Source organism: Mya arenaria, chromosome 2, assembly GCF_026914265.1.
Source record: "Mya arenaria isolate MELC-2E11 chromosome 2, ASM2691426v1".
Taxonomy (NCBI): Eukaryota; Metazoa; Mollusca; class Bivalvia; order Myida; family Myidae; genus Mya; species Mya arenaria.
In genome coordinates, this window is record NC_069123.1 from 71,446,227 (window position 1) to 71,462,641 (window position 16,415).

Consider the following 16,415-nt stretch of genomic DNA (forward strand, 5'->3'; position numbering starts at 1 on the left):
GAACCATATATGTGGCAATGATTCTCGATTATTCATTATATCAAAACTTGGACTGAATATTACTCTTGATGAAATCTCACCGCATTTTAAAAGATAGTCGCAGAGGGTCAAACACTAGCTCACTAGGTCAACCCATGAAGAAAAAAACTTGGGAACATACAATACGAAATATATCTGGTCCTATATATACTAAACCTAATCAGAATGTTTTCTTTGATAAGATCATTGACTAGTTAAAAAAGGGTCCTATTAGGTCAAAAACTAGGTCACATCTTTAAATAATCATTTCCGGAACCAAATACTAGTATTGATTGGTGACTTTGTTAAAATTGTGGTCAAAGTGGTCTTGGTAGGCTTTAAGAGTGGGACACATGGGATCAAAAAAGTAGGTCATTTGGTTAAATCATAGCGAAACCATGAAAAGGGAATATATCCGCCCCGATCTTCATGAAACTTAATTATAATATTTGCCTCGATTTATTCTTGGATTAATTTGAAACTAGGTCACATTGTCACAATTATAGATAAGCGGACTAACCTTTGAGTTTCAAGTTTGATCCATTTCTATGTCTAGCGGTTTCAGGGAAGGGGGCATACCCGGCGCCCCACCACCTTTCATTTCAATACAGGAGAAAGAAGAAATTACATACGTACAGAATGCACAATTTCGGACAAGAAATTGACACTTTTAGGGTGTAGCTCCCCCTGCAAAAACTTTAAACGAAAACGATTTCGGTTATGAGGGAGGGGCGCAAGTCAAAAGGTAACGCCAACAAAGTTACACCCACTCTAATCTAAAATCCTGGTTCCGTCGCTGCTTATAACCCTTGCTTAGGTCACAATGTTTACTGAGTGAATTCCAGTTATCATTATATTTCAGATTCATTTCTCCTACACCAATAGTGGTGGGGGTATGGGTTTAGCTGGAGTTTGGTGTTGAATCCCCAAAAAGTGAATAAGCGTGGTAGATAAACTTCATTAGAATGCGGCTTCACACGTTGACGGTGTGACTAGGAACCTTTTAATGTACGTAAAGTTAGCGGCGTGAAGTTTTCTGTTACTTAATCACCGCGAAGTCAAGGTCCCATTTTTTGCGTTGTGAAAGCTCGTAGGCAATGCGTGTGAAAAATATTAATTAACATGAACAGTTTGAAAATTAAAAACAACACCGGGTCAGCGTCCTGTGTCATGTTCTTAGCAACACAAACTTGCATTAGTTGGTCTTCGTGTGCGGAAGTGGCTAAATAACCAGAATAAGCCAATCCTTCTTGTTCTAAAAATCAAAAGAGGATGGTTGGAGAATGACACTATTCTTCGCCATTTGGCAGTGATATATTGAAACATATCCACTGTAAAGAGAAATTTTTTTCAACGTTTTTGAAAAGTGCCATTTAATATACTTTTCAAAATAAATAATACAATGGCTAGGCAACGCATTAAGTAAATTTCCCAATGTATGTGATATCATAATGATTTTTTTACTCACGAATATATTCTACTTGTAAACCTTTCTCATGCTCAAAGTCGAACTCAGTGCATCATATTGTCCATTTTCATTACATGTACATTTACCGTCACAATGCAGGAATTACAAAATGCAAATGTTTCAATGTCAATAACCTTTTATCTTTTACATTCACTTCAAGACTGTCACAAATACCCATAAAGCTAAGGTATGCTTAATACAGTATCATACTGAATACTTGAACGTCCCATTTATCCCGTTCTTTGTAATTTTCTTCCATCATTACATATATCAAACGTTGGTCCCCCAAATGGCTGATTGATGTTAGTTTTGGAACTAACAACGCCAGACCTCTCTCCGTTTTAGATATATTTTTGGCGCTGCAAATGTCAAATAAATAATAATAATAGATTACATAATGGTACGTAATGGTTTATATATTGCAAAAATGTTTTTCCCGATTGACAGAAATCTATTTAGTTTTGAAAAATCGTGAAACGTATGTGTTTCGTACTCAACATCATGGGGTCTGTTCACACAGTATTCAAATTATAGCATCTGAGACATTGTTATTAACGAGATGGAGATCATGTTTACTATAAATACATTAAAACTAAATTCTAAAGATGTCAGATTCTTGTAAGGAAATGGCATAAACACAAAACACTATTAGGTGGGTTCAAATACTGATGACAGAAATGGGCCGATAAGGACGGCCAACATCTTCGCTGGCATTCGGAATACCTCAGCCTTTTTCCATCAAAAACAACCTTGGATTTTGCCGGAATTTTAATAGAAGTGAAATTTTAAATAATAGTTATTTGATTAGTGTTTTAATGTGTATTTTATACTTTTGAGTTATAATTGAATTGATTGTAAGTAAAGTGAAGTATTGCTTAACAAATTAAGATTCGCAAGAGTAAAGTCATTAACGTTAACTGCTTTATTGAAATTTATACGCGATCTACTGTAAATGTTTTTGACATTGTTGAACGTCCATATACATTCGAGGTTGTTTTTGATGGAAAATGGCCAAGGTGTTCTTAATGCTTCGCTGTGCGACTCAACATTCTCCGGACAATACTGTTATTGATACATCAGGTTGTATGTTTCAAGTATTGACGTTTCGATTCTCGATATTTTGTATTTTATTGAAAGGAAAACAGAATACATTGTGTACTATATATATAACATGTATACCTGTGACGGAAGCGCGAATGAACATTAAGGACAGCATGTATACATGAGTAGATGTTGGTATTATTATTATATGTAACATTCGTTTTATATGAACGACAGCTATGGGAAGACAAATTCTATTTCATCACTTACATCAAAACTACGGTCAGCATTATTCTTTACAAATTTATACGATTTTCCTTTACTGTTGCCGATAGACAGGTCCATAATTTTATACGTTGTTTGACCGTCAACGGTCATATCCGTAACTGCGGCCGATGCGCCCGATATATACGTAGAAAAGAATGACAATGGTCCGGAATCCATGTTAGTGTCCAACACAATTAATATAGTCTCGGTTTTTGTATATGCAAGAAGAAACTTCACATATTTTCCTCCCTCTAAGTTAACATTGACCTCGTCCTTGTTTGTATCAATATCTACGGAAGCAACGGCATGCTCTCTGCCCCCGAGCGTAAAACCGGAAACGTCAGTTTGTTGGCCAGCCTGTCGGTCGCCTCGACTCATCCTACGCCCCTTTCTGGTCTCGTGGTTCACAAAAAGCTCGCCATTTTCATAAATTGTAAGCACCCTGATGCCTGGTAAGCTTTTAGGAGAAAACATAACTTTCTTGTACAGACCTGTTTGAGCAACATCATCGACGTTGATCCTCATTCCTTCTGTGACGGGCAACTGTTTTCCCCGTCGATTCTTACGTTCTCTATACTGACGTCCACGCACTCGCCACGTTTTGCCGTCAGAAAATAACTGTGGTGTAGTCGGCCAGTCTTGTTTCCGGTAACTCAATCGAACATAATCGATGCTGATGGGAATCGACGAAGCATTGTCGAATACCAATGTAAGTTCATTTTGCAGGGATGGCGAAACCGCGTTTGCTGGAAAATCCCACTCAGAAACAATTTTACTTGGAGAAAAGGTTTCATATTCAACGTCAGATGGCAATTTTTTGGCTCTGTTATAATACTGTAGTCCAATATTTACATTTTCACTTGTGTTTTTTACCAGACCAAGGGTCAAATCAAGTCTTCCTCTCCGAATATTAAACCTCTTCGGTATGTAATATTTTATAGAAGCATGTCTGGTAACACGAGGGTCAATTGTCCCAGGAAACAAGAAGAAACTGTTTGTTTGGTCTACTTTGTAGCTGATATTCGTTTTCTGACTAACATCGCCAAGTTCGTAATTGCTCTTATCTTCCACGCCGATTTGCCATATGGAGCTTTCGCACATTACGACATCAATGGCCCCTCGTTTGATTCTATCTTGTCTTTGACTCCGCCGTCTCGTTCTCCGAGCTCTGTTTGGTTTGGTTCCAGCGTTTTTTCTACCTTGACTTTTTCCTTTGCCTTGACCATCAGCCCCATTGATACTATCAATTACTCTTGCAATGACTTTCGTATTTCGGAAAACGGATGGGTTGAACTTAATGTTAACGTTTGTATCATCTTTGCAGGTTGTCTCAAAACTAAGCTGCTGTACAGTATCAGGCACCGGGGTTGCTTCCGTTTGAGTATCTGTTGTTTCTAACGTCAGATGGCATTTTTTTGCCTCTGTTATAATACTGTAGTCCGATATTTACATTTTCACTAGTGTTGTTTACCAGACCAAAAGTCAAATCAAGTCTTCCTCTCCGAAAATTAAACCTCTTTGGTATGTAATATTTTATAGAAACATATTTGGTAGCACGAGGGTCAATAGTCCCAGGAAACAAAAAGTAACTGTTTGTTTGGTCTACATTGTAGTTGATATTCATTTTTTGACCAACTCCGCCAAGTTCGAAATTGCTCTTATCTTCCACGCCGATTTGCCATATGGAGCTTTCGCACATTACGACATCAATGGCCCCTCGTTTGATTCTATCTTGTTTTTGACTCCGCCGTCTCGTTCTCCGCGATCTATTTGGTTGGGTTCTAGCGTTTTGCCCTTGACTTTGACCTTTGCCTAGACCTTCAGCCCCACTGGTAATATCAGTTACTTCTCTTGCAATGACTTTCGTATTTCGGAAAACGGATGGGTTGAATTTAATGTTAACGTTTGTATCGTCTTTGCATGTTGTCTCAAAACTAAGCTGTTTATAGTATCAGGAACCGGGATTGCTTCCGTTTGAGTATCTGTTGTTTCTGCAATAGCTAAAGGTGTTGTTGTAGTTGGACGAGGAGCTTGCTTAGTTGGCTTACGTTCTAATGAAGTTTGCTGAGGTGCTCTAGTTGAACTAGGCTCTTGTGTTGTCGGACTAGGCGTTGTTGAGCTACGCGCTTGTGTTGTCGGACTAGGCACTTGTGTTGTTGAACTACGCGCTTGTGTTCTTGGACTAGGCGCTGATGTTGTTGGAATAAGCGTTGATGTTGTTGAACTACGCGCTTGTGTTGTCAAACTAGGCTTTGATGTTGTTGGACTACGCGCTGTTGTTGTCGTACTCGGCGCTTGTGTTATTGAACTAGGTGTTGGTGTTGTTGAACTTCGCGCTTGTATTGTCAAACTAGGCGCTGACGTTGTTGGACGAGAAGCGTGTGTGGTTGGAGTAGAAGTTCCTCTGGTTGAACTACGAGTTTGAGTGGTTGGCTGTGGGGCTGCTGTAGTTGAAGTTCGTGCCCCTGTAGTTACAGTGGGTTCTTTCGTAGCCGGACTTGGAGGATGTGAAGTTTTTAATACTTCAGGTTTGTCAATGTTCTCCGCACAAGGTGTCGGCTTCTCGGCGTATTTAAGTTCAGAGCCACACCATAGATGTCCCTCACTGACATTGACACTTAGAGATATTTCCAGAGCGTCAAATTCACTGCCGTAACAGTCTCCTTCTGTTACAGATATCGCGACTGTATGCTTCCCAGGAAATAAATCCTGACTCACAGCTACTTGCCCTGACGACTTGAAAATATCCCAGAATGTCCCTAACCCACCACTGTTTGCCTCCGTGTTCACAATTCCAACATTTGCATCGTCCAGAAACACTTCTAGTCTGTCGCTTTCACCATCATTGGAGTATATAAGGTCATTAATAGTGACGGACGTTGCTTCCGGTAGACACAAATTCACAACAATGATATCGCCCTTGAACATGTGCAGCGAGGCTAAATTTGATGACCCAGATCGCCATGGAATTCGCCTGGTGCCCTTTCCCTCCAAAACACTCTCAAACTCAAAACGTTTAACAAACTGTCCTTTAACTATGCACATACATGCCAAAATTGTGATAAGCGTAACATGGATGTAAAGAAAGATTATTTCTAACTGTACATTTCCAACGTCAAATATTTACACCTCAACTTCCGTTCCTTAAATGAACTGCCTTTCGGCAATTGCGTTCATCAATCGATTAACGCAACTTCTTCGGATATGTTCGGATCGTAATTCATTGCATAACAATATACATGAAAGCTATTGATCTTGTTATTGGTTGTATTGTGTCTGCAGGTCCCGTAAAATATAGATCAACATTTTTAAAAGTGTAAGTTTATTATATTTTAAATATATTGGTACCAGAATTGTTTTAATTTTACGTTTTAAAGTGATTTCAAGTGGTTGATCTTTTCCCGCGTTATTGTGACGTCATTTGAAAAAAATGTTTCCGGTTATAGGCCCGTTCTATTTACAGAATGGGTAAGAACGGATTACTGAAAGGTTTTCTTAAATGAAATGAAGTATTTTTTTAACAATTCTTGAATGAAATAATGAACTATTGGTGTAAATATAAGGAATGAATTGCGGGGTTGATGCCATTATCGGGGTATCAACGCAATTGGGTTGGTCAATGTGTGTGGAGTCCAAATTGCGTTCATATCCCCGATAATGACATCAACCCCGCAATTCATTCCTTAAACAGTCGCTACATTTATGACTGAATGCTTTGAGTTCAGACTTATACAGACTGGGTTATTTACTAGACGTCCGTTTCTATAAAGTTTTTAACGTTTCTGTCTTACGTTCTTTTGGGCAAACAGCAGCCACGCATTAAATGATATAAGTTTTTCATATAAATATTAAAATGCAATTTTTTCATTATTAATATTTAATTTAACTCATCAATCAAAACATTCTAGCGTCATTCATCATTCTGGCATTATGCACGAATATTTTTTTATAATATTTATTTGTATAATATGCATTCAAACGCTGTTATATTGGGTTAATAAATATTGTCTAACCAAAATCATTTACACAAGCAACATACAAGTATGAATTATATATAAAGTATATGCTTCAATATTTCTACATTCGTATCTAAATTGCAATCAGCGGAATAAGCAAAGGCTTGGAAGATTATTAAACTATATATTAAACAATAATAATATTATAAATGCATTACATAATGTATAAGGGTTTTGAAAACTTGCCTATTTTAGACCAAAACATTTCTGAGGATGTTACACTAATTGGCTGATAGAAATGCGTTGTTGTACACCAGATATTATCTGTGTTGTAAATCAACGTTTCCACAACTAATCTTTAAAGGGCTTCACCTGACATTAAGATGACCTTGTAGTTAGGGCGTCCATCTACTACTTAGCGGGGGGTCGAAGGGTTGAGCTCCACATGGGACGTGTTCTGAAATGACTGGTTGCTGACCCGGCATCTAGTTAAATGAATGAGCACTGATTGTCTGTCAGGCGACCGCATATGAAATAGGAATCTGGAGTAAACAATGTTTATAAAGATGTATCATAGTCGAGCGGACTGTACCTTGATTAAAAGGAATGACACTTAAATAAATAAACACTTTATTTAAACAATTGAACAAGTTCAGATGCATAGTTCTGGCAAGTTTTAACTAAGTCGTTTGTTGCGATACTTATTCATCCTGTTACAGTGTTCACATACTCCGTGTCAGCATTTTATGATACGCATAAAACTAATGTGATTATCAATAAATCGAAGACATTTATAAGGAACACCCCTGAAGCTTCGTATTTTGAACCAAGATCCTGTTTAAAAGTCAAACAAAGAACAACCAAAAAAGAGATGGAACGCGTAAAAGATAACTATATAGACATATAACTTATGACAAAAACAAATACACATTGTAATGTTGTTCTGGTGTCGGTTGAACAGTCACACTCAACACTGTGTTTGTGGTTGTGTTTGAGCTCAGCACGCCGCGTAATCATTCGCAGTTGTTGTCAATGGTATGAGTGACACACCTATCGTAGGACGTCATTTGTTATAGCCCAGCCTAGTCTAGCGTTTCAATCTAGCAGTTTTGTAATGTGACACTTAATCATCCTTCAATGGCGTTTTTATGGCCGAAACTTAAAACGTTAAGAATGAAATTAGGAGGTATTGGAACAATTATAGCATCGCCTCTATTCAATGCTTTAACACCTCGAAACTCCATTCCAAAAGTGTTAACTGTTTGGCTCAAAGCTGAACCCTTCCATGTATGGACTTACTTTGATGCGAGTCCATGCTCGTATCAACACTTTAAAGTTTTGAGCTTAATATCAATTCAAAATACATAACGCCTAATATTGCAGTTTCAATCTATTTGACCAGTAGTTTTAAAAAAGTGATCCAGACAAAGTTAAAGAAATATCGTAAAACCATGCAGTCCTTTGCATGTTCAAAGAATCATAACTATAATTTCATTTTAATTACCTGACGCATATTCATGCAATAACGTTTATAGCTTTAAACATGTCCTTTATTTGCATAAATCTCAAGCATGTCATTTTTTATTGTTCCATGTATGAGTTTCGTCTGAACGTTAACTCCCATATCACATTGAACGGTACCAGATTGACACGCTGGTTATCATCGTCTTGGCACCATGGTATAACACAGTGTTACATCATCCATAACCCTAGTGATTGGAATTGACCACTCGCGTTGTATACTTTCAATTATGGGAGTAATGAGTACAGTAACTGAATTATAAGATATTGTATATGTAAGCATCCAGTAAGTAGTTGCTACATTGTGCATTTTAAGAGCTCTGCATATTGTTCCTAAATTGATATGAGAATGAACTATCAATGGAAACAAAGAAAACACTCTAAAATAGCTTACAAATTTAATATCAATATCAACTGTGACGCTAGCTAACTACACACGTTAAACAAAAACATACATAAATAATGTTCTTATAACTCTGATGTTAACACCTTATTATTGTTACAGTTTTTGATCCCCAGTGTTTCCATATTGGCATCATGAACACGTTTGTCCCCATTCGACTTGAGAAATGAAACGTTTAAAAGTTGTTAGTGTGGAAAATGCACGTTTATTGCATTATTTGCGTAGTACAAGTTATCAGTCCTACGTCGAAATGTAAAGTCAAACTGTCCATTAAGCTCATCTAAATTCTCAAGTATGTCTTTCGTCATTGCAGGCGTTGAAATTGTATTGACTGCAGCGTACTGACTGCTAGCCTTTGTAGAAGTAAACAACAGATGGTGTTGCCTTTGTTCTTTGCCCGTGTCGAACCTAATAATCTGTAATTTTGTTGCAAATGCATTGACTGTAACGCTAATGTACAACACCGATCCATCATAATATGTAATGGCAATTTCGTCAATGACTGTATCAACGTGAACTGATTTGACAGGCTGTGGGGGCAGGGCCACTGTTGGATCTGAACCGTGAGAAACTCGGAACCCAGATACATCAATAAGAAGGCGGTGCGCATCGCTAATGTTCACAAGATATGTCTTGTAGGGGTAGATAATTCCGCTTTCATGAATACGAACCACTGTCTCGTAACGGCTAAATACACCCGTCTGGTACAACAGAAGCGCCTCTTCCATATTGTCAGCGCCCTTTATTCCGTTGACATATATTTCCATTCCTTTAGAGTCAGCATACCGTAGACCTCGGACCTTCAAGTGTCCTTCTCTAGCAATAACTGTGTTCAATTTGCGTTCATCGCGTTTGTTATATTGCAGTTTCAGAAAGTCAAACATAATCATGTTTGCCTCAGTCTCAAAGTGGAGATGGAATGTGTTTTCCCGGATATAAGATTCACCCAGATGATGTATGTTCCAGCCCATTACTTGGTACCTTGGGGTGAATGTCATCACGTGGAAATCTGTGAAAGCGCTTTTCGAATGGTCAAAATATCGTAGACCAATATTCACATTTTTGGTCAAATTAAATAGACCCAAGGCAAAATATGCTGATCCCTTTTCCATTTTTATTTCTGTCGGCATTGTAAAGTGAAGCATAATGTCTGTGGTGACGAATGGCAGTAATTTTGCAGGAAACAATGTTTCGGGCTTAAAAGCATTTGTAATATTAATCTTTAATAGTTTGCCTTGGTAAATAGATGCAAACTCTGCATTGTTTTCATCAATTGTCCCGATCTGCCATAAATCGCTATCGCAATAACGAGGTGCAAAAGCTGTTTCGACTGTTGATGGTGCCGAAAATGAACCAGAGGCCTCTTGTTGTGCGGTGATGCTCGTCCCATCCAACAGGTGCGTTGTAAATAAAACGTGAACGTTCTTCTTGTCAAGGCAGTCTGAGGTAAAACTTTGCTGCGTTACGGTAACGTAGTTGGGCGGTTCCGTTGTGATAGTTGACGTTGTGATTTGCGTGTTGGGCGTGACTGATGGGAGGGTCGCAGCTGCTGCTGACTGTCGCTCCTCCTCGCTCATACAATCCCACTTCTTAGGCCTCAGTTCATGTCCTGTTCCGCACCAGAAAGTAGATGGGTCAACAGGTATGTACACACTGATCGCCATACTCCACAACTCAATGCCGTGACAGTCCACCGAGTTTACAACTTTGATTGTGATGTTATGCTTGCCCGGGTCGAGCATACCTGTGCGTCCGATCGTGCCTGTCGTTTGCGAGACATCCCAGAGTTTTCCCCAGTCTGACATGCCGTGACTTGTAAACTTTCCAAACAGGTCTCCATCCAAGTGAACCTCGACTGAGTCCTCTCTGCCGTCATTAGAGTATGTGATGTTGGAGATCTCAAAAGTCGTCTTATGCTCCAAGCAAAAACTCGCCTTGATCACGTCATTCTCGTAAAGGTGGGGAACGAGGAGCTGTTTATTGCGGACGGTCCTCCGTCCCATATGTTCGGGAATCTCCATGGCTATGTGCGAAAACTGATACTCCGAGCTCTTCTGTCCTAGCGAAAACTTCTCCAACACAATGACTACAAAACACAACAGCGTCAAGATTGCCATGTTTGTCCTGCTCATACTTGAACTTGAAATTTACAATTGCTGTCATTTAAATGTTAATATTATTTCATGTACATCCATGTTTTTTAAAACTTAACGTAGGTAATAAAATGAAACGGAACGCCACCAATTGCGCACACATTTATGACAAATTAAACAGCGAACGCAAAATGAATAGCTAATCGTATTACGAACGCGATCATCATCTGTCATATATCTATCTTCAAATTTATTTCCTATTAACTAAAACCAACGAGCAGGGAACATTTTTTATGACAGATAATGTGTTTTGTCAGGTAACTGTTGTAGCTATCGTCGCTTTGCATCATATATAATGTATTTTGTTTTCCCCGCAACTTGCCATCATTTCTAATTTGCATAAATTTCGTTTGATCTACCCGATCTGTCCTTTCCCAGGCAATCACAATGTTGCATACAAAAGACTGATCGATTAATTTCATTATTTCGTAAAAAATGATTCATCAATTTAACGACTATAAGAGCTTGAGCATTTACGTGTGTATTTACGTGTGGCAATTTTATATAAGGCATATAGTCGTATCGACGAGTTGTGTTTTTTCTTACTTTATTTTCAATGTTTTCATATAATTCATCATCAATAATTGGAGAACATTCATTCTAAGAAAGAAGTACTTGAACCCAATCGGTCAAATAAAAAAAGCACATGAACACGTCATATCGTTTACTTGTCATCTTATTCTGTTTTCTCTTTCTTCAAATGTCATTCTTTAAACACCATATAATTTATCGAATACACTTATTCTTGAAAAAAACCCATATCAAGCAACCGCTCATTCAGAAGTAAAACGTACCTTTTATCCTTTCGACGCCGGCTCATTCTTTACAGTGAACGCCTTCAACGTAATAAAACGTATATTTGCATTTTTTCTCTCAATAAAACGGGGAAATCTTTGCAGTGATTGCCTACAAAGCCGTTAAATGTTTGCACTTAACCGGGGAATCTTAGCGGCAAATTACAACAATGTGATGAGATGTCGGTAGAAAATGTATTTTGTTACGTTGTTCATAAACCTTTTCCGAAACCGAATTTCACCATCTGGGGCGTAGCTAGGCCTTAAAAACTTGTGAGCCCGATGGTTGTTGGTGAGTTTGGTGATACTCCCTAAGATTTCTTTCTGAATTTGAAGCAAAATAGTGCAGTACGGGAGCATTCCAAGAGCAAAACAAAAGTCTCAATTATATCCATTGTATATGCACATTACACAAACTTAAATATATATGCAATTATTACAATAAAATCAAGCCATACCCCCCTGCACGTAGTTTAAATAAACACCGGACTTGCTTTGGTTATAATAACTTTATATTCAACTTTTTAATTGTTCAAAGTTTTTGAGACGCTATAAGTTCCAATTGCGTGTTTGGGCTATTGCAATTTTGTCATTTTTCAAAAATAGGTTGTAGGCCCAGGCCTACAATGTCTATATGTAGCTACGCCACTGACAATACGTAATTATGTAAAATATCCCGCCCGGTTTTCAACGATGAAACTTTATCCGTATTTGAGGAGAGACATTGTATGCAGGTTTGACGACGCTGTATACACTATGGGAAATACGATTCTTAGTCGTTGAACTTAAAGGGGCTATACACCGCATGATGAAATAGCGAAAAAAAGGAGAAAATTGTCGAAAACTGACATAAACTTGGTATCGATGTGTACAATGCATTAAAACTAACTAACGACATAGTTTACAATTAATTTATTTTTCGCTAGTTTTTCGTATTTTTTCATTAAAAAAGATGACTAGGTATTTATAACTAGTAGAATTCATTCTTATGCGTGATTGGTTAGTCGATGTTATCACGTGATATTACCAAGTTACGTATATGGCTTAAATATTCCTAAATAAAGGTAAGCCTTTGTAGCACAGTGGATACACCACCGGAGTGCAATTTTGGCGACACCGGTTCGAACCCGGTGTACGACTCGATTTTTTTATTTGTTGGTGTTTTTTTTACAATTATGATATCAAAGAGTAAAACATTTTATTAAATAATTGCCCTGAGGTTCGTAACAGAAAAAAACTTTTTGGTGCCAATCTGGTGTATAGTCCCTTTAAGCTTCTTGAAAAGTGCTCGTGAACACCAGTAAAGCTTCGGGCAGAAACTTATCCCTAAAATATATTTGTTCGCCTAAAACATACTTAATTTGAGCTTTTAACATATTTTAAATTAAAACAAAATGACCAGCAAATAGGTAAACACGACTTCACAGTAACATATACTCATGTTTGGATATATGCTTAAATTCCTTTTCTTGACACAACTCGTATCTTATTTGTTTTATTATGTATGTCACGTATTTTGGGCCGGTGGCCTTTGATTACTTAATAAATTTCTTGACTTGACTTGATTATCTCGTTGGTGGTTTACCTTCGCTATGTTATGTTTTGACGTTATGACGTTTTATTCTATGTTATCATTATCTTTATTCTTCAGACAGGTTTCAGAGATTCCTTTGAGTGTATTGATATTTATAAAGTCAAATAATATAGCTAAGTAGGCACAAACTCCATAATTTAAAGAGCGCCAAAATATCGCTTATATTTTTATCTGTACTCAAATTAGTATCTTTTATTTTATTTTGATGCTTAAAGTCAAATACGTTAAACATGACAATCATTAGAATTAGAAAATAAATAAATTCGCATCAACCTGTACTGTACCTTTAATGTACAGCTGCTCGATAAATAAAACTTAATAGTATGTTGTTAATAGGAGGCTTTAATAAAAACAGTCGTCCCGACATGTGTGAGTCAATGGTGGCACTATATCGTCTTATAAGCTTAGTCGAGATCAGCAAATTTTCTTTTCTGGAAAAGATAATGACATTGCCGTCCGATAGCCCGACGGGACAGTTATCTATAAGAAAATAGTTTAAATCGTCAAACAAGAAATCTAATACTTGGCTGTATACAAGATACATGTAGTCTTAACGATCTCATATTACATAATGAAGCACGTTCGAAGTCGAACTGGAAAAGCACTGTCCACCAAACCGTTAAACAGACAGAATTTATTTTATGGTGCGAAATACTTAGGGCCGAATTCAGAACATCCACTCTCACTCACACTCCAACCACATTCCCGTAAGGGACACTCAAGTGATCACTTGAGTGAAATAAGGGGAGTGACACTCAAGTGATCTGTTCGTATTCACACGCCTTGCTAACACTCCACTTCATCAAGTTACCAATACAGTACATTTGAGTACATTATTGGTAGATATGGTGACAAACAAATGACAATAATTGTTACTCTGAAACTTAACATTTTAAAACTTTTGGTTAATAAAAATTAACGTTTTGGATTGTAAATAACTGTTGCAAACTGCGTTTAAATGCATGTTTTTTTTTATATTGTTGTTTTAAATATGCAGCCGTTTTCCATTGTATCACATGATTTAAATATGTATTGGTATATAATCTTGCTTTTGTAGTCTGCATTAAGCGGTCTAGGACGTTTGAAAATAAAATATGAAAGTTGAAAACACTAAATTTTAAATAACACATGAATATAACTAACAAATGAATCTACCTCTTATAGGGAAATAACACCTCGGAGTAAAAAACAACTTAAGAAATGTAAGGGAAATTGGATGACGATAATAATAATAATGATAATAATAATAATAATAATAATAATAATAATAATAATAATAATAATAATAATAATGTTGGTGATGATGGAGGTGGTGGTGGTGGTGGTGTTGGTGGTGGTGGAGGTGTTGGTGGTGGTGATGGTGTTGGTGGTGGTGTTGGTGTCGATGATGATGATGATGATGATGATGATGATGATGATGATGATGATGATGATGATGATGATAGGCTAGAAAATACATATCAATTCTCTGACCACGCTCTGAAATGAACAGGGACATTGCGTTCAACCGTGTACATAAAGTCTAGCGGCATTAAGCTAGCGGCCTGGCGGCCTAGCTGCTTAAGTGCCTAGCGGCCTTAAATTGTGTCCTATTCCAAAGCATTTTATATGAGTTCTTTTCCAAAACAATGATAAATTAAAGGTTAAACTAGTATTCATAAATCCACATCCTTTAGCGAATAACAGCATCTCCCCCCTTTTTGGTGGCTGCTTGATTGAGTTTTGGGTTATTTTAGGACGCTAGGCCGCTAACTAAACGCACCTAGGACGCTGGACTGCTTGATCGAATTTTTAAAGAAACAAAAATCGCTCCAGCATGATGAATTTAGCGTAGAAAAACATTGTTTTAGCATTGTTTTAGAAAAATGCTTTTATTTAGAAAACAATTAAGACCGCTATGTTTATGTACGAATAAAAACACATTGATTTATCATATTTCCCAATTAAACGCATGAACAATAACTTTGAAATAAAGAACAAATATAGGCCGCTGGTCCGCCAAGTCCATGACGCTAGGCTGCTAACTTTGCGTACATTTAGCTGCATGTTCTTGCAGCCATCGATGAAACGCAACCATCAATTTTGCTGGGCGTTCAAGAGCATTACGAAACAAAACAAATGTATGATTGAGGCATCCTTTCGAAAATCTGATTTTTTATATAAGGCAACGTTATTGAAGCACACGTACTTCAATGGAATATCCCTGTCTGTTAAATATGTTCTGATAACGAGGGTGTCCCTTATTTGTTCCACAATCTGATATATTTCACCTTTTCTACTTGTCATGTACATTTATCCCTCACACTCATTCATTTCGTATTCACAACCAATCCTCGGGGCTGTTCAAGTGGCCTAACCGAGCACTCACAAATGTCCCACTCACGCAAAACACTTGAGCCTCACTCACACCTGCAGGATTAACTCATTGAGTGTGAGTGAGAGGGGTTGTTCTGAATTCGACCCATAGTGACAGGGATTTTCAGCTGTTCATAGCACCCCATAAACAAACTGAATCATGTGCTGTGTGGCAGTCCGAAAACAATTACTCGGCCTTGAAACTTGCGCACTTTATTGCTAACCTGTGGCTAGACAAGCCCTCTCTACTGCACTCCGAGTGTTTAATTTGCGTTTTCTTTGACAAAACCGAACGTATTATTTTTGCTTGTCCGCACACAGCCGCAGTATGTGAACGTTTTTACAGTGATATAACATGGTATTTGGTCAACATGTCAGATCCGACTTGGCTTAAAAAGTATTGAGATTTTGTTTCATGGTGAAATTAAATACAAAATGAAGACTGAAATCAATTGCTTTTATGCAAGCTCAGTTTTAGTTTTGTGCAAAACGCATTATATATATATAGAATACTTTCCCTTGTGTTTAAACAATTTTTTTGTGTGCAAGCATTACGTTAGCTGATTAGGATTATAGTATATTTTCATGCAATCGTCGTTACTATGTACTTGAACCCATTGTAAACGGATTATGGATTATTCTCATGTCACTTCTTCTAACTCACTTAATCATGCTCATCTATATTATATGGCGTTCAGATCTCCATTGAGGAGGATATATTGAAATAAATGAATGAATAACAGAGCGAACGAACGAACGAACGAACGAACGAACGAACGAACGAACGAACCGAACGAACGAACGAACGAACGAACGAACGAATGAATGAATGAACACATTGCTTT

The 16,415-nt window shown here is 37.5% G+C and overlaps 2 protein-coding genes across 2 annotated transcripts; both read right to left on the reverse strand.

The window, feature by feature from the left end:
- Positions 1-4,636: 4,636 nt before the first annotated feature.
- LOC128216944 (mucin-2-like) lies at positions 4,637-5,839 on the reverse strand. Its single transcript, XM_052923680.1, has one exon. The coding sequence runs from the start codon at positions 5,837-5,839 to the stop codon at positions 4,637-4,639; it is 1,203 nt and encodes a 400-aa protein (XP_052779640.1).
- A 2,817-nt stretch (positions 5,840-8,656) lies between these two features.
- On the reverse strand, positions 8,657-10,992 carry LOC128244676 (uncharacterized). Its single transcript, XM_052962713.1, has one exon. It carries the CDS (start codon positions 10,804-10,806, stop codon positions 8,860-8,862), a length of 1,947 nt encoding a protein of 648 aa, XP_052818673.1. The 5' UTR covers positions 10,807-10,992; the 3' UTR covers positions 8,657-8,859.
- Positions 10,993-16,415: the final 5,423 nt, after the last annotated feature.

What these genes read in the sequence shown, in the direction of transcription:
- LOC128216944 (XM_052923680.1), bottom strand. Translation starts at nt 5,839, where the DNA reads ATGTGCATAGTTAAAGGACAGTTTGTTAAACGTTTTGAGTTTGAGAGT.
- LOC128244676 (XM_052962713.1), bottom strand. Translation starts at nt 10,806, where the DNA reads ATGAGCAGGACAAACATGGCAATCTTGACGCTGTTGTGTTTTGTAGTC.